Here is a 17,351-nt window from a genome sequence, read left to right on the forward strand (position 1 = left end):
TGTGCATGTGAGTGGTTGTTTCCTTGTTGTGTTGAGCGTCTGTAGGTATATGTTCTCCAGGATGTGCAGTGGAGTGTATGGGTGTCTTCTCTAACTGGGTTGATTCCTTTGTTTAAGCTAGTTTAGGGTAATTAACAGTGGGAGTGGTGTCACGGCTTATTAGTGTTCCCCTGGATACATATAGCTGGGCCCATTACTTCCTTATATTAGCCTGTTGAGCTAGCCTAATGGGATTACCAGTGCAGTGGAGGTAATTTAGCATGACACGGGAAAGTGATATGCACATAAATATGTGTGCGCATGCGAGCTGTCACACACAAACACTCAAAAACACTACGTTATACATGTAAAAAAGACAGTAGTTTGTCATTTTTGGAATATAAACTGTGACCATTGTCAAATTAATTCACACAATGTTGAGTAAAGGGTGGCTAACCCCCCTCTTCTTAGGCTAACTCCGCCCATTGTTTGATTTTTAAAAATGCCTAACATGAGCAGTATTGCCTAACCTTACTCCTCAGTAAGGAAAGTAGCTATTGGCTGTCCTAAAAGTCGCTAGAAGTTGCTAAATGAATATCAGCTAATTTGCGTAATTGGCCATGTGTATGTAATTGTAATGGACGCTGTAGGAGAGAGGCATAACATCATCGTAGAGACAAAAAGTGAGTAAAAAAAACAGCCTTATTATGTTTTGAACTACAAATGAACCCAATAGAGACGTTCTGGCAGAGTTACTTTTGTCAGTGCAGGAATTTATTTTAAGCAAAGACAATTTTACATTATGCGAGGTGAGGACTTTGGGACGGGGGGAGCAGCACCTGGTGTTTGTTGAGAAGTAAAATGATATGTGCTTTCACGTCAGAGTCCCCCAGTGACGCCAGAAAAAGTTGCTAGATTTATCGCTAGTTGCTTTTCCGAAAAAGAGTTGCTAGAGGGGTCTGAGTACTTGCTCAATATAGCGACAAAGTCGTTAAGATAAGTTAAGTTGGCAAGTGAGCTAGGAGCTAATTACCCTTACTTAGCTTAGCTCCTAGCTCACTTGCTACTCTTAGCTCACTTGCCAACTTAATGAGAGGAGGGAGATTTGGGAGTTGTGCTGAGGCCATGGTTTTGTAGTGAACTTCATAACGAGTTGCAGCTGAGTGGAAAATATCCACCGTTAAAGAGGTAATATTTTTTCGAACATGTGTCCAATTAACACAGCGTTCACGTCAGCTGTGCTAAATGGCGACTTTTATTATTTTGGCTCATGGTGGATTTTTCAGAGCTTCCTTTTCTGATGAATTCACCACTCATTCACAACGCTCATTCACAATAATAATAGTTTAAAAGGTAACTTTAAGATTACTGCTGGAGAACAGCAAGCTAAGAGCACCCATAATTCACACTATATTGATGCAGGTGTCAAGTGTTTTATAGTGTGCAGAAGATGAGCAGCTAACAACTTTTCTTTGTAAATAAGTATGTACATGTGCTCATGCCAAGAACGTTGTGTGATTAGTTGGTCCTCAGTGGAGCTGAGGACATGTTTGCTCTCAGAAGAGCTAAAATAATGTGGCCCTTCACCTGCAGTAGACCAGACTTGACTGTTGTTTTTGTTGTATGATATTTAGAACTTTCCACTCACACGATGCCTGTTCTGACCAGGGCCTGTAACTCAAGTGTGCCCTCACAAACGGATAATGTACCTACATTCACTTACTGCTACTCAATAAAAAACACTGCCACTCTTCTGCTATTAAACAAACCCACTTAAGCAATTATGTCCTAAATACCTTGCTCAAGGGCACCCCGTGGTAGCTGCTTCCACTACCACTTTTTTTTCCAAACAATGGATCAATGGATTCAAACGAGTGCTTGAAAGTAAAGCGAAGGATGGAATGCAGCAGTGAAACTTCTCTGCTGTTGTCTTGTTAAACAGAGCTGGCTTGCAAAGATGGTAAAGGTGTCAGAGGCTGATATACTCTGGCATTCATACATTTATCGATCTCATCATTAAATCTCCATCACTGTGTTTGTGTGTGGATGTATACAGGATGTCGGTGAGTTAGTGTGAGTGTGCACGTAGGAGTTGTAACACGTTGTTTTTACAACATCACTCTTTGCCTTCCTGAGAGCTGATAGCGGCGGTGATGTCACACTCAATATGAAGCAAAAACCTGATCGCCATATTATGCTTGTGTCATTTTTTGAGGGTGGCATGTCTAAGTTGTGTGTAATCATAATATGTGTGCATGTTAAACACAACTGAGATTTAAAAAAATAAAAGCAATCATTTAAAATGTTACATACATGTCTGATTGTGTGTTTGTGCGTGCAGGGCTCAGCGGTGGCTGTGAGTGTGCAGGGTGACGGAGGGCGACTCTACAATGATGGACAGTGGCACCGCATCGTAGCAACAAGGCGAGGGGCCGTGGGAACAATCATTGTGAACAATCAATATCGAGGTAGCTCTGCTCATATTCATACTGACCACTGTGTGTGTGTGTGCGTGTCCACTCGGCGTGTGGGTGTGTGAGTGTAAATACGAGTGTGTTTAAGATTGTCTGACAAACGTGTGCTTCTACTGTATGTATGTATGTATGTAAATCCCCTCAGCTCTGCATGGAGGTATTACCCGGGTTAATCCAAGTCTATGTCTTATGAGAAAATACCGTTTCACACACGGAAACACACTGACTGTATATTGTTCAATTGTTCTCTTTGTTTCTGAGCAAACCTCCAAAGAAAATGGATCTTTGCCCCCGTTTTCTCACCTTCACCTGTGATTACACTCTTTCTCATACATTGTATTTTCCTTTTATCAACTGCATCCAATTTTGTCTATGTTTTCATTCTCACATTTCCTCCATTCATTCTATATCCATATTCATCTGTTTCATCACCCCGATCATCAGGAAGTGCGTCAGCGTCCAGCGGCAGCACCATGATTGGTGCGAACACAGGGGTGTTTATTGGAGGTCTGCCTGAGGACTTTAGTCTGCTGAGAGAGGACACAGGTAATCCATGAACCAGTATAGCCAGCAGCTTCACTACTGCTAAATTACTGGATCCCAGCATTTTCTGCAGGACTTCAACTGTGTTAGACAAAAAAACAAAATGCCTCTGTCTCTCCAGGTGATGCCCGACTGGTGCGACAGAGCTTCACAGGTTGCCTCAGAGATGTGAGCTTTAAGATGAGGGACAGCCCCTCAGAGGAATGGACATCTCTAGACTGGACCAAGGCCACAAAGAAGGAGGCAGTGTATGAAAGCTGGGAGGGATGTCCGAGTCACACTGTGGATGGAGCCCATTTTCTTGGTCATGGTATGATCTGGATTGTTAGCAGTGTAGCTGGTCGACCTGGTTAGGATACTTGCTTGTGGTAATTCAGGTTGAGAAATTGTGACCAAACTACATTTTTTTAAAAAGCTAATCAGATATACGACTAAACATTTTAATCTTCAACTTGATCTTGTTTGGGAAAGAAAAGTCCTCCAGCTCCCCTGTATAGCAAAATGACATAGAGCCTTTGTAATAAAATGCTATCTTACCATAATTCCTACTTGTTTCAGGTTACTTGGAGCTGAACAGAGATGCATTTACTGGAGGACAAGACTTTGACATTTCTATGGATTTCAGAACAGATCAGTTCAGTGCACTTCTACTATTCACATACAACTCACAGACTGACGACTACATGCTGGTGAGAGGCAGAGACACATGTGAAACGATCGTTTAAATACTCAAAAACAACCACAGCGTCAGCTTGTGATGCTTTGTGCATTGTGCAGGTGGAGTTGGAGGCCGGCCTCCTGTCCTTCCTTCTCTCCTCTGACGGTCATGTGACTGAACTCAGCATGTGGGTGGGGCTAAGCTACTGCGATGGAGACTGGAAGCAGTTGTCATTGGCGAAACGTGGCGCACTTATCTCTGCTTCCGTCAATGACTGGGCAGAAGAAACGAGGGGGGCTGAGGGAGTCGTGAGGCTGAGAGTGGATTCACCTTTATATTTGGGAGGCGTGCCCATGGAGCTCACACACCCTGTTCTGGACAGCCGAAGTCACAAGCATGGTGAGATATGTACTGGCAAAGAAAGAGTAATCAAGCTCAAAGAAACAATTTGACTTCGAGTCTTTGACTTTGAGTCATGAAGGTCAGACATTAAAAACGGTACAATAACAACACGGTTTGTCACTTTTTCCCCTCTCACCACTGCTTACATCTCCTCTTTCCTCCCTTTGTTTTTCACAGGCCTTGGAGGTTGCATAAGGGGTCTCACCATCCGAAGTGATGAAACAAACCTACCTGTCAGTCAAAGTGTTCGTCTTTCTGTCGACTCTCACCGTTCTCTCAGAGTTTACCTCGACGGCTGCCCCACCACTGAAAGCCACTACAACTGCAGAGGGAACGATTCAGTGCTGGTGTACAGCGGAAGAGAGACAGAAGCGACTGATTATAGTTTACAGCCTTTCACTGGTAATGATACATACATGAGACATGAGTTTTTGAGCTGTGAGTAAAAAAAAAACCCCACTGTCTTTTCAGTTTCAGCTCATCATTCAGCTCATTGAATAAATTAAATCCATACTTTACTTTTCAACATTATTATTTCTTGTTAGCAGTATTTTTGAATGAAACAACTGAAAAGTAGAACATTTTGCTTATGGTTTAAGGCAGCACATAATTAACAGTTGTGTTATATGCTTTCATATGTTGTGAGTTACTCATGTCGATATATACTAGATCTGAAGTTTCCATATGGGTACCCAGTTTTTAAAAATCACAAACTAATGTAACCAAATTAACACTATTCTGACTATTTGTCCTGCAATTTCTGTAGCAAATTCTATTATTTTAAATGGGTGAACCAGATATTCCCAAATGATATACTGTATATTTGGGAAATAAATCCTGTCACTGAAAACATAGAATTATCAGCATCACAGCAATCTGTAAATCTTCTACCTGCAACATGTTATTAATATACTCTGATTACTAATTAATATTAATAATATTGTTACCCGATAACAGCTCAGTGTCTTCACTTCTTCTCCGTCTTCCCTGTCTTAATGTTTTCCTCCTATCTTTGTAGAATACATGTACAGGTTTGTGGCTTTGGCTGCCGGAGGTTTGACAGCAGGACCTTGGGAGAGGGGACGCAGCCGAGGCCGAGGTAAGACTTCTCGTGCCTCTAGCTGTAGCTGAAGTCACACACAATACATCCCCCCATTGGTGTACTGTACATTGTATAGTATAGTGTTATTGTAAAGTATCATTCTCTATGCACGAGTGTGCCGAATCCTTGATGTTATCAAATCGTGGGTGTGTGTGTTTGTGTCTTTTGTATTGAATTCAATGTGTTCCATAATCTGTTATTTCAACACTTCACATTTTCAATAAGCATACACACACATTTGATTTTAAGACACTTAATTGCTCAGGTTTTACACACTCACGCACGCACACGGACTTAGACTATGGCGATAAAAACAAACTTGATTTACTCGATTGATGCGCGTTGACCTTGTTTTTAAGTGTTTCTCTTTGTTCCTCAGAGATTTCGGATTGTAAAAATTACCACCATCTTGTACAGTAGACAAGACTTACCCAAAGCCAGTGATATCACATGTGTCCTGACGCTATGAGAGATTGATAAGGCCTCTATAAAGGGCATCCCAGTAAAAGGCTGTTAACCCAGAATGGCCTGTGTGGTCCCCTGTGTAATATAAAGCTGCTCGTTAGTAGTGAACGATACAGTGCTAGGTCTCAGTGTACCGTGTTGTCGCCAGAGTGAGGAGTGGAGCAGCGCTAGGGAGGCAGTGCTGAAAACATTAAGAATGAGGGGGGAAAAGAGGCAGATGGAGAGGAAGGATGAGGTGTAAAAAAAGTAGGAGTAAAGAAAAGAAAAGGTGGGAGGAGATGAGGAAAAGATGCAAGGTAAGTGGTAATGAAGGGATAAAATCAGGCAGATGTAAGGACAGGAAGGTGAGAAAGTTGTAACGAAAAAATGAAGTTAATGATGGACAAGAAAAGCAAAAAGGTCGTGGGAGATGGCGCGTGAAGCAGCTCCTCAATGTTGTACTGTTTTATGACTTAATATACTCAAACACAAAAATCACAGCAGACTGGAATGAACGAGATTTAAGAGATGAAACGGAGATGCTCGTAAATCTTTATAAGTACGTGAATGCCGTTTGCTACATACGACTGTCTACATTTGTAATATTCCACCTTTTTTGACAACAATTTGCATGTTTTGCAGTAGTTGTTTTTTTGGGATTATCCAGGGTATGAATGGCAGAGGTAATTTTGGAGGGAAAAAAAAGGAGGGAAGGATGGATGGAGACAGAATGAAGGTGGTTGCGAGGCAGAAAGGGAGGGGAGAAAGGAGATGGACCATCACGAAATACAGAGGGTGTCAAAGAGAGTAAGAAGGGGAGTGCTACAGAGAAGGAGGGAGGCTGATTGCTGTGAAATATAGCCCAGAATGAATGGCTGGCTGTATTAAATCAGCGCTGAAAAAGTTACTACTCTCATAAATACTATTTATGCTAATGCTGAGGTATGATTTAGTGGGCCTATTAAAATAGAGAGATGGGGGATGCTTTTTCTTTAACCTCATGTGCTCCCAACCTGTTGTTTTGTCTTTTTCTTTGGTTTCTTTTGCTTTTTATTATATCTCTTGCTTTATTGTGTATTGCTTTATTTGGTCTTGATCCACAACAATATTATTATCTGTCTGTCATCTCTTCAGTACCCAGGTTTGTTCCGCCTCCTACCAGTGTGCAAAGCCTAAACGGTTTCAGTGCCAAAGTGAGCTGGGCGCCACCCACTGGTGACGTCGTGGGGCTGATTGACAGATATGAGTTAAAGGCCTACAACAGTGACCTGCCAGATGCGTCACCTATCAAGGCCACATATCTGGCTAATGGAAATTTTTCAGGTAAAAAGACGCTCAAAACTTGATTGTGTAATTTGTCTTGATATACAGGTATCATTTGCTGTGTTCATTTTGTCTGCATTAGTGCACAAGCTCACAAGTTGACCTTACTTTAACCATGACTTAACTTTTTGAGGTGATACTTTGTTTGGTAAGAAACACCAATGTTTGCTTTAGCACAACCTCCTATTGCCATATAGTGGTATTTCTGAACAACCAGAAATAAAAATATCTCTCTTTGTATCACATATTATTAGTCCTTAAATGACCTGATTGGACTGTCTTCACTCACTTTTATTTTAATCATCCCTTAATCCCTTAAAGTCAAAAAATGTGTTATTTTGATTGGTTGTCTTAAGGGTTTTTGTGCATATCAACATTTGCCAGTTGTGTAGAAACACTGTTAATGGCTTTAATAGAGCCAGGTGATGAATTTAGCATTACTCTAGTATTTGTTATATTGTTGTTGCCACCACGTTGGCGGGGCCGTCTGGCATTTTTGCCCCGACTGAAAACACATTACCACGGCCCTTTTCACTCACTTTTCCTGCTATCTTTCATCCAAACACAAACACAGACTCACAAACTGTCCCAGGCAAACCCTGTTAATGTCTTCTTGGCAAGTCCCCAACTTCAGGCGACTGTCTCCATTTGGAATGAAACACTCAGGACTACCCCGGTGATGTCATACTCTGGCATCGCTCCGTTTTCCGCTCCCTCTCTGTTGCTCACTTTTCGATCTTTCCTCACTTCATCTTTTACGATGATGATGGCGATGATGATGATGTGTGCGTCCGCTGCTGCGATTCGTCCCTCCTCCCATTTGCTCTGCCATGTCTCCAGGCAAATATGAAGATGAGGCTCTCTGTCTCCATGTCTCTCCACGGCTCCCCCTCTTTTTGCTGGACATTAAGCCCACTGTGATAAGGCTTCTTGTTAATTTATGATAGCCACGACACCTGACTGCAGAATTACACCAACGGCTAAAAAACACAGGAAGCAAATGAGGGTGTAATGGCAGTGAAGTGGGGCCCTGGCCCTTAATTGAATTAAAAGACATGGGTAACGGGGATAGAGGCAAGTCGAGGGTGACATGACATAGAGGGTGAGGAGAGTTAGAGGGGGTGTCAGTCGGAGAAGAATACGGGACATAAAAGATGGACTTAGGAAATGTAGAAGGAGTTAAGAGGGCCGAGATGGCCAGGGGGGAAAAAAACATGAGAGACGACTGGAGCTTTATAATTAGAAAGGACTCACTTTGTTTGCCAGACGCAGGAAGTTTGCTTAGCAACACTGATACATAGAAACAAGTAGAGCATTTCAATTGGCTCGACTGACGCACTTACACTCTCCAGCGTAGGTAGTAACAGGGCCCAATAAATACTAAAAGCAGACAGTTAAAGGGGTGTAGCCATATAAAGCACGGCGGGCACAACGCTTTATGCTTTTGGGTTCTCCATCCATTCCTTTTCTTCTGAGAACAATCTCTCAAGAACACTTTGAAGAAATTTCTTCAGAATAATTGGAAGTATTTAGTTGGACTTACAGGTCAGCTGATTAATGTGGTGTTTGAAAGCCAAAGGTCTGTGACCTTACAACATGTGCTTGATCTTGTGAACACAAAGATGCATTGAACAGGTCTTTATGAATGTGAAATTAAAAGAAGAGTTTAAGGATGACAATGATCAGCTTTTTGTAGTCAAAGGTCAATGTTACTGTTAGATGTTGTTTTGCCTGGTGACTGTTTCCTCTTAAGAGTGACTCAAGATAATCTTTTATTATCAATTTGGCACAAAAGTCGACTCATAGATTACGCAACCTCTTGGTGGTAATTCTACTTTATCATTACCGACAGCATCACTGGTCATCTCTCACCCCTATTGTTGTCGAGTTGAAACAAAAATGAAAAGTCTTTCAGTTCTTTCTGTCTATCTGTGTTCTCTCTATCTGTCTGTAACGTGTTTGCCATCTCCTCCTCCTCAGGTGTGTTATCTGGTCTAACACCGTCCACGCGATATGTCGTCACTGTCAGTGCCTGCAGTCCTGTCGGCTGCACTGAGAGTGCTCCTTACGGTGATAGTGATGATTTAAGATCGAGCTTTACAACCCTGCAGGAAGGTAAGACTATAAAGCTATGGCTTAGGTTCCACAATATGACCAAACCATATCCTTTTACAGGTCACATCACAACAAATAACATGTATTTGTGCAGGTGGGAGTTGTCACAGCAGCTGTTGCCTCTTTCTATCTTTTTCACGATTATTTGCCTTGTGTTTTGCCACCAACAATAGCCTCTTGAGAGTTTTTGGTTTGTTTAGAGCACTCGACTGTCCTTTTCTGACTCTCATACTTAGACTCTCTTTATACTGTCTGAAGTGAGTGACCCTCGTGTGAGTGATGAAAGAGCTTATTTATGTTTGAGTCTGAGGACCGATCTGTGGCACAATCTGAGGATGATGGTTTGCTTGTCCATGTCGGATCAAGTCTATGAGACAAAAGTGGGCCCTCTCTTCGGTACGAGACTCTTGTTTTGTCTCTGCTGGGCATAATTCAACTCTTCAGAGTCACTATATTGATAGATTTCTCATTTTAATTCATTCACTCTCTTTAAAGTTGATGCTTTATAATGTTTTACATCCACCTAAGTTTTTTAAGTATTTTAAGTCTTGTTTTTGCATGTGGACACACACAGACACACTTCTAAATGTTCATCATGATTTTTTAGGAATGGAAAGAGACAAAGAATAGAGGGGACAAGTCAGGATGGAATAAATAGGATTAAGGAAATTAGAGTGTGGGACAGGGCAAAACACCAAATGATAAAATGGATGTTGCAACTGAATGAAAGGAATAGTGAATTTTACATTTGTCTCTCCAAGGGAGGTCAATGAAGGAAGATATAAGGAAAGGGGAAGAAAGAATTTTCCTCACGTTAGTCACTACATTAATCTGAGTTGGACTAACTGGCCTTGTTGAGGAGATAATGTGATGGCAGGGGTCAGTGCAGAGACGGCAAAAATCAATTTGCAGCAAAAGAGAAAAAAAAACGGATTACTGTATTGATTCTCCCTGAGCGCCGAGTTACAAGACTGAACCATAGGAGGAAGAACTTGTTTAAAGCTGCCTTTTGCCAAAATCTGTGCTTCAAACAATTCATTCAGGAAATGAAGGAACACAAAATGATTTTCATGTTAGTTTTTCATCTCTAATAATACTGTGTTTGTCATGAGGTCAGCTCATATCACATACATTAATGCACTTTATCTAATGTATATTATTATTATAATTGTTGTTGTTGTTGTTATGTCACTATTTACACAACAGTTATATTACGAGTGATTTGTTCAAACATTTAGCAAACCATGTTTCCCCTTTGCATTTATTGCACCATCCAAACTTCATGCTTGACATAATATACTTTTAATTTCAGCTCCAGACGATGTTTCACCTGCTGCTGCAGTCTCTTCCCTGTCAGCTCTCTATGTGACCTGGGAACGTCCAGGAAGGTAATGATCATTGTCCTCATTAACCCTCTCCCTCAGACTATGTCTGTGTTCTAGTCTAAATAGGTGTAGTATTTTTTGTTCAACTTACAGTTTATATATTTGGTATGCTTCTTTCTTTCTTCTTTTTTTTTATTTTTTTTTTTACCTTAAATAAACTCACCATAAAAGAGCACAGCACAGTGTTCCACATTTGAATAGTAAATATAGCATAATGACACTCATTCTTGTTTTTTTTTTGTTCTAATCATAGGCCCAATGGACACATTACAGAGTACCTCCTCTATCACAACAACCACATGGTCTACAGGGGGAAAGACAGACAACACAACATAACTGGTAAGTTGGAGAGTGTGTGTGTGCGTGCGTGTGTGTTTGCATACTATGTGTGTGCTGCGGTGTAGCTGTGACAGTGGAGGGACGAAGCCTTGGTGTATAGAGAAGAAGAAGAAGGGGAAGAGCGAAGTAAAATGAAGTGGGGAGGGGGGGGGGATTAGCATTTGAAAGAGGAAAGAGCATCTCAGTACTAACCAAGGGAATTGCACTTTGAAAAAGAGAGCTAAACACACACACACACACAAATGTAGAGCAGCAGAGAAACAAAGAACAGTAAACATTAGCGGCAATGCATACAAATGCAGACTTTGAAATCCTTCAATAAAGAGAATTAAAGCATGCCTGAAACACATGTCACACTGCTGAGATTATACAATACTGCACCAGGTTGTGACAAGATACACACAAATACACACACGCACATGTTCGATTTACATGACTTCAGGGGACATTGCTTTAACTTACATTCATTTCCTGGAGACTTACTCTAACCTTAACCATAATTTCTACTGGCCTAATCCTAACCTCAACCTAACCTTAAAACATATCTTCACCTTAAAATGTAGTAATTTACGTTATGGGGACCATAAGGAAGTCAAATCCCCATAATGTGACTGTGTAAACAGATTTAGGTCCTCACAACATTAGTAATACCTCGACGCACACACACACTCACACAGACACACCGCATACAGGGACGTGTGTGTGTTTGTAAGCTAATTGAAGGCATGAGAGCACATATCATCCATGCTGGGTTAATAATGCTGAGTGTCTGATGTTCGCAGTGATTGGGAGGATTATGGATGCAGTAATTATACAATATGTGCAAGAATAGGCTGTAACAGAGAGACTGAGACAGATGGAGAGTTGTCGAAGCAAGCGGTGACAGGTGGAGAGAATCAACTGGAGGAAAACAATGATCAAAAAAGTTTACTATTGTAATAGGAAAGAGATGACGAGGGGTCATGGCTCAGGGTGCCATCAGAGTTTAATTCTGTGCCGTTTATTAGTGAAGTCACTGAACTTGGAGTCGTATTCACCACAGTTTAGTCTCTGAATAAGACGGTCTGATCTAAAATTGCAGATTTTGTGATGTAAATCTGAACACTTGTATCCTCCCTCTCTCTCTCTCACACATAAACTCTCTCTCTCTGTTGATTTTTGTTTGCAGGTCTTGGTGTGTACTCCACTCATGTCCTGCTCCTGAGTGCATGCACTTCTGTGGGCTGTACCAACAGTTCACAAGTCACAGTGTTGACCTCTCAGCTTCCTCCTGGGCCACTTCAAGCACCAAAACTTACTCTGCTCGACTCTCATACAATCCTGGTGGAGTAAGTCGTGTGCACGCACACACACACAGACCTGCTCACATATCTCATTGGTGTCAGGTCCATAACTCACTGATTCACACAGGTTAGATGGAGAGATCTTGCTTTTATTGATGCACCAATTTCAGCCAAGTGTTAGTATGTTTAAAGAATTTCTGAAAAGTGAAAGTGTTTTTCTTTTGTGAATGATATTTCCCTGCTCTTGAGCTCTAGTCAGTTGTAGGAAGGAAAGGACAGAGGTGACAAATCTGCATTTTATCAGATTTTTGTGTAAATGCTCTCTTGTGTGTATGTGCAAGAAACAATGTGAATCTCTCACAGTCTGACTCACCACAGGGGGGCACAGTGCCACACATACATGCACACATATGCAGACACAGCCACACACTTGAACAATGGACAGAGGGTGGAGATAAAAATGGAGATACATAGCCAGATTTAAGTTGCTTTCAGACTTCCGTACATGTTCCTGATGTTGTCTGTAAGAACGCTAATGTCCACAAAAGTTACTTTCGACATTTACAGAACCTTCTCTGCAGGCTCCCTTGTCAAATCTCTGCATTATGTCCGAGTGTCCTGCCTCATTCATACATGATCCAGGCTCCACCCCCTTCTACAATCGTTGTGTCGTTGTCATTATGTGAACAGCGAACTCTAGAGGAAATCCAGATCCAATTTTCTGGACACTTTTACATGGTACATAGTATGCCTGAGTTTAATTTTCAACCACAAAATCAAGTTTCAAAGAAGTTCTTTGTGCCTCGATGAGTGTGAGGGTGAAAGATTGTGAAACACTTTAGATTATAGTAATAAACTGGCAATTCACATTGTAAGCTGTAATTATTTTACATTTTCACCGTATTTAATGTTTGTTCTCATTTTGCTTGTTTCAGACCTAAATACTCTTCATTTATAATTTCCTCACCAAAAACAACGTTTTTCTCTGCCTGCACCCAAATCTATGACTCATGAAATAATATAATTATTATTTGGCACCAAATGTCAATATTTAAATTTTTTTAAAAGATACATGCTCTAAATTTCCCCACCAATTCAAAGTGACAGCAGGATAATGACAGACAGCAGTAAAAGACTATAACTTGTGTACATTTACCTTGTAGTGGCATTTAGTTGTCTTCAGTTAGACAGATATTGTGATTTATATAGATATATGGTATACAGTTTGTTATCATGGAGTGTACATTGCATGTTACTCAGAGTCACAAAAACAGACACAAACCCTGATAATAAAAAGACAATAATCAAAAAAAAAAAATCAGGAGACACCTACTGCAAGTGCAGTGTAGTAAATATATAAAAATAAAAAGTCATCTATTTCACACGACTTCTAAAACATACTTTCTGACCAATAGTAGAAAACCATTACTGCAGTGAATTATGGCGGAGATTATTACAACTCCCCCTTGATTTAGTTTTTCAGAAGTGGACATACATCACGCTGCCAATCGACATCATACAAATCTTATAATAAATGTGATAGATTAGCCACAGTGGCTAATTGTGTGCTAACATGCACTCATCAGTCATTCAAAAACTGGGTTTTAATGGGTGGAAACAAGGAAGGAATCCATCACTTTTTAAAATGGCCTCCCCCTGCTGACACACAGGGAGGGTTGAGTTACTCCCTGGGATTTGTAAGAATTGCAGTTGTTTAGAAAAAATGTTTTGGTTTCTTTTCATTTATTTAGTTATGTACATGCTGTATTACACCTCAACAGTGGGCCTCTCTGTTGCCACACAGTACTGCATTTTATAAATGTTATATTTTTTTTTTATCATTATTGATCAATCATTTTCATCATAATGAATATGAATTGATTTTTAAGCTTTGGGGAAACCTGGCCCATGACAGGAGACATGAACCAATTACAGGGAGGTTCGTAGAGAGCTGGTGTGCTCCTATTGGCTGTTGTACATACTTCAGTGTAAAGGCCACTTTTCTCCATTTACCCAGAAAAGGTAAGAAGAGTCTGAAAGAGTCAGAAGATAAACACAATAAGGAATGAGAGCCATCTATGAGACTGAACAGTCAACTTGATTTTCTGGCAAACATCGCCAATGTTGATGTTGTTTACAAGTATTTGAGGCAAAAACATCCAAATATCAGAAGATTAGTTGCAGATTGCAGATGTTTTTATGGAGGGGAAGTTGATACCAAGAGGAAAAACCACAATCATTTCACAGCCCTAATCTGAACGTTAGTTGACCTCCGCCAAGGGGGTACAGTATATGTTTTCACCGGAGTTTGTTTGTTTGTCTGTCTGTCTGTTGGCAACATAACTCAAAAAGTCACAGACAGATTTGGATGAAATTTTCAGTAAATGTCCGCAAAGGGACCAGGAATAGGTGTTTAGTTTGGGCGTGATCCGTGGGAGGCTGAGCTGCCTTGGCGGAAGGCTGCACTCTCCGAGTGCTTTTCTAGTTTTTCACTGTGGCTAGCCAAGCCAGGAAATATGACCACCTTAATTTCCTCATAGGATAAACATGAAAAATGGCATAAAATAATATCATGTGGATAAGCACTTGCAGATATGAAGAAATACAAACAAAAAATATTCCTTATGAAACCTCTCTGCAACAAACTGCAAATTGACGCTGATGATTCCATCTCCAGGTGGATCCGTCCCTCTCAGGTCAATGGCGTCTTGGAGTTCTACTCCATCTTCCTGTCACATGATGGCGCCCCGCCTGTGCTCGCCTATAACAGCACAGAGCTCTTTGAGGACTACACGCTTCGCAACCTGACACCAGGAACAACTTACACCATCACGGTGGCTGTAAGTGCCCAACCCTGCTAACCCGGCTGCAAGTCATCTTTCTGATTCTGCAGCATGACTTTTCATCCTCTCCTGTGTGTGTTTGATTTTACATCAGGCCTGCACCGGCGGTGGGTGCACCTCGAGTCCTGCCGTCCAGGCCCGCACGGAGGAGAGCACCCCAGAAAACGTGCCTGCACCGCTGGTCACCCCTTTGTCTCCATATTCACTCAACGTTAGCTGGATGCCTCCTGACGCTCCAAATGGTGAGAAAACGCGCATTAACACAAACGCACAGATAAATAATCACACATTTTCAAAAGTATATAAACATGTACAACAGTAACATCTAAAAGAATGTTTCATTTGAGCTACATGCATTAAGTATTAGTATTAGTATTTTCTTTGACAGGTATAGAAACATCATGTAGTACCATCATGAATTTAGAATGCGTACGTCAATGAACTAATGATTTGAATTGGAGGTGTCAGTATTTATCCCAGCCTCAGAACCCACATATCCAGGAATTACCTCCATGTGACACAGGAGTACATTTCCAGATCGGTGACTGAGGGATTAAAAAAAAAAAAAAACAGTTTTGGGGGGTGAGAAAAAGGAAACTGAAAGGACAGGGATTGAAGGCCTCAGAGAAAACAAGGCCAGCAGTAACGGAGGCGAGTAGAGAGCAGTGCTTGTCGAGGCTCCTTTAAGTGGATGAAAAGTGCTCCCTTTTGACTGAAAAGAGAACTGCAGGCTACAGAAGCTCAGACTCACTGAATGCTGCTCTCTCTCTGTCGTCTCCATCCTTCTGATCTTCATTACAATCCACTGCACAGTGATGAACCAGCTCGATTTAAAGTACGTCACATGTTCTTTCACACAATTCTTGTGCATACATTTAACTATATATAATACATCAACATCTAAAAAATATTTAAAAAATCATGTAGACAATCGAAAGCATATGGATGTAACAATAAACTGTATTTTTACTAAGTAAGTTTGCATCAAAGAATCTACATCAAACGGCCGAACATTAAAAACAATTGTGTTTTTTAATGTTGAGGCCATTTCTATCTACTGTACTACATAATAATAATTTATAGAGTGTTAAAAAGACAAACGAGCAACACTAGACCTTGGGTTTCATCTGAGTTGCATTGCTCATCCTCCAAACTGTACATAATACAAATACTGTATATATTTATATAGAAAATATCCATGTATACATATATATATATAGTATGTACTGTGTACTGCAAATAACTCGGTTCACTCTTATCAGGTCAGGTCAGGCCGATTGTACACGTAAAACTACATATCCAAGATATTGTTTTTTTGGATCTATTATATTATGTAAAATTATTATAAATAGATAATGTATAGGAAATAAAAGCTACAAGTTTAATATAAATAAATTCAGGTATTATATACCTGTATTTACTATCTTGTCCCATATATTAATTAAATTAACTGAATAAATAAGGGGCACGATACACTGACCAGCTACAACATTACAACTTTAATGTCAGATGTTATGTGTATTTCGCATCTCATAATATCAATCCACTGTTTATTATAAAGCCATAAATACGTGAACAAATGGCAGAAAAAAGAAATGTGTGTATTTTACCATTTAATATCATACTTTACATAGTTTTTACCCATAGGGATTCATCGCCCACCTGCTGTGCTCATAAGCTACTATGGAACAAGTAAGTTTCAAAAGGGAAGAAACAATGTAGAAGACAAATTCAGGAATAAAAGTTGTTGTTTTTTTGTAACTGCAGCAGATGTTGTCTTGCTGTGGAGACAAACTTTTTGTTTTTTCTTCGCAGAAGAACTTGACAATTGAAGAAAACAAACACACACAAAAACCCGCACTACAGTCTGAGTGTCAGTTCAGTTTATGTTATGAATAAAGCAGAAAAGCAAGAAACATTGACATGTTTTGTTTGTTTTAAACTTCAGGCAAAGCAGCACTTTTAGTTTGGGAAAGAGAATCTGTTCTCCTGTTCTTTTATTGTTGTGATGTTCACATTTAAAATCAAATTTACCAATTTGGGAAGTTTGATTTAATTTGGTATCGGATCTCTGGATGTAAAATAGTTATTTTAGCAAAAAGGACAAAGTTGAGAGAGAAAAAACACTGAAACCATGAAGTAGACATCACAATACCAACTGTGGGCCTGTTGTCAGGTGCACTCATCTTAGCACATACTGTGGAAGTGATGCTTTTGGAACAATCTTCTTGTCTAAAGAAAACACTGAAACCACACATGTTCTGCTAAGACCTGTGTGCCTTTATAGATAAAACACATTAAGCATATAACTTATCAACACCTGCATTAACAAACCCTTCATGTTATGAAACCAAATGAATGCAGTGATGAAAACCATCTGAGGATTTCCCAGCCCATTTCACCCCGTCGCGCGACACACAGGCACATATTATCGACTGTTACTGCCGCGCTCGTTAAAGTG

General features: G+C 40.4%; 1 protein-coding gene across 1 annotated transcript in view; it reads left to right on the forward strand.

Annotated features, from left to right (window-relative positions):
• Nucleotides 1-17,351, forward strand: part of ush2a (Usher syndrome 2A (autosomal recessive, mild)) — a gene marked incomplete at both ends in the record, with an annotated part of 202,896 nt that overhangs the window by 75,659 nt on the left and 109,886 nt on the right. The window contains 14 exons of the mRNA XM_083900586.1: nt 2,321-2,447; nt 2,898-2,999; nt 3,118-3,306; nt 3,555-3,685; nt 3,774-4,053; nt 4,234-4,458; nt 5,075-5,155; nt 6,737-6,925; nt 8,906-9,040; nt 10,353-10,428; nt 10,679-10,764; nt 11,933-12,092; nt 14,725-14,887; nt 14,985-15,132. Coding sequence (XP_083756712.1) covers nt 2,321-2,447; nt 2,898-2,999; nt 3,118-3,306; nt 3,555-3,685; nt 3,774-4,053; nt 4,234-4,458; nt 5,075-5,155; nt 6,737-6,925; nt 8,906-9,040; nt 10,353-10,428; nt 10,679-10,764; nt 11,933-12,092; nt 14,725-14,887; nt 14,985-15,132 — 2,092 coding nt within the window. The remainder of the gene's footprint in view (nt 1-2,320; nt 2,448-2,897; nt 3,000-3,117; nt 3,307-3,554; nt 3,686-3,773; nt 4,054-4,233; nt 4,459-5,074; nt 5,156-6,736; nt 6,926-8,905; nt 9,041-10,352; nt 10,429-10,678; nt 10,765-11,932; nt 12,093-14,724; nt 14,888-14,984; nt 15,133-17,351) is intronic.

The sequence above is a fragment of the Microchirus variegatus genome, assembly GCF_963457635.1.
Source record: "Microchirus variegatus genome assembly, chromosome: 14".
Taxonomy (NCBI): domain Eukaryota; kingdom Metazoa; phylum Chordata; class Actinopteri; order Pleuronectiformes; family Soleidae; genus Microchirus; species Microchirus variegatus.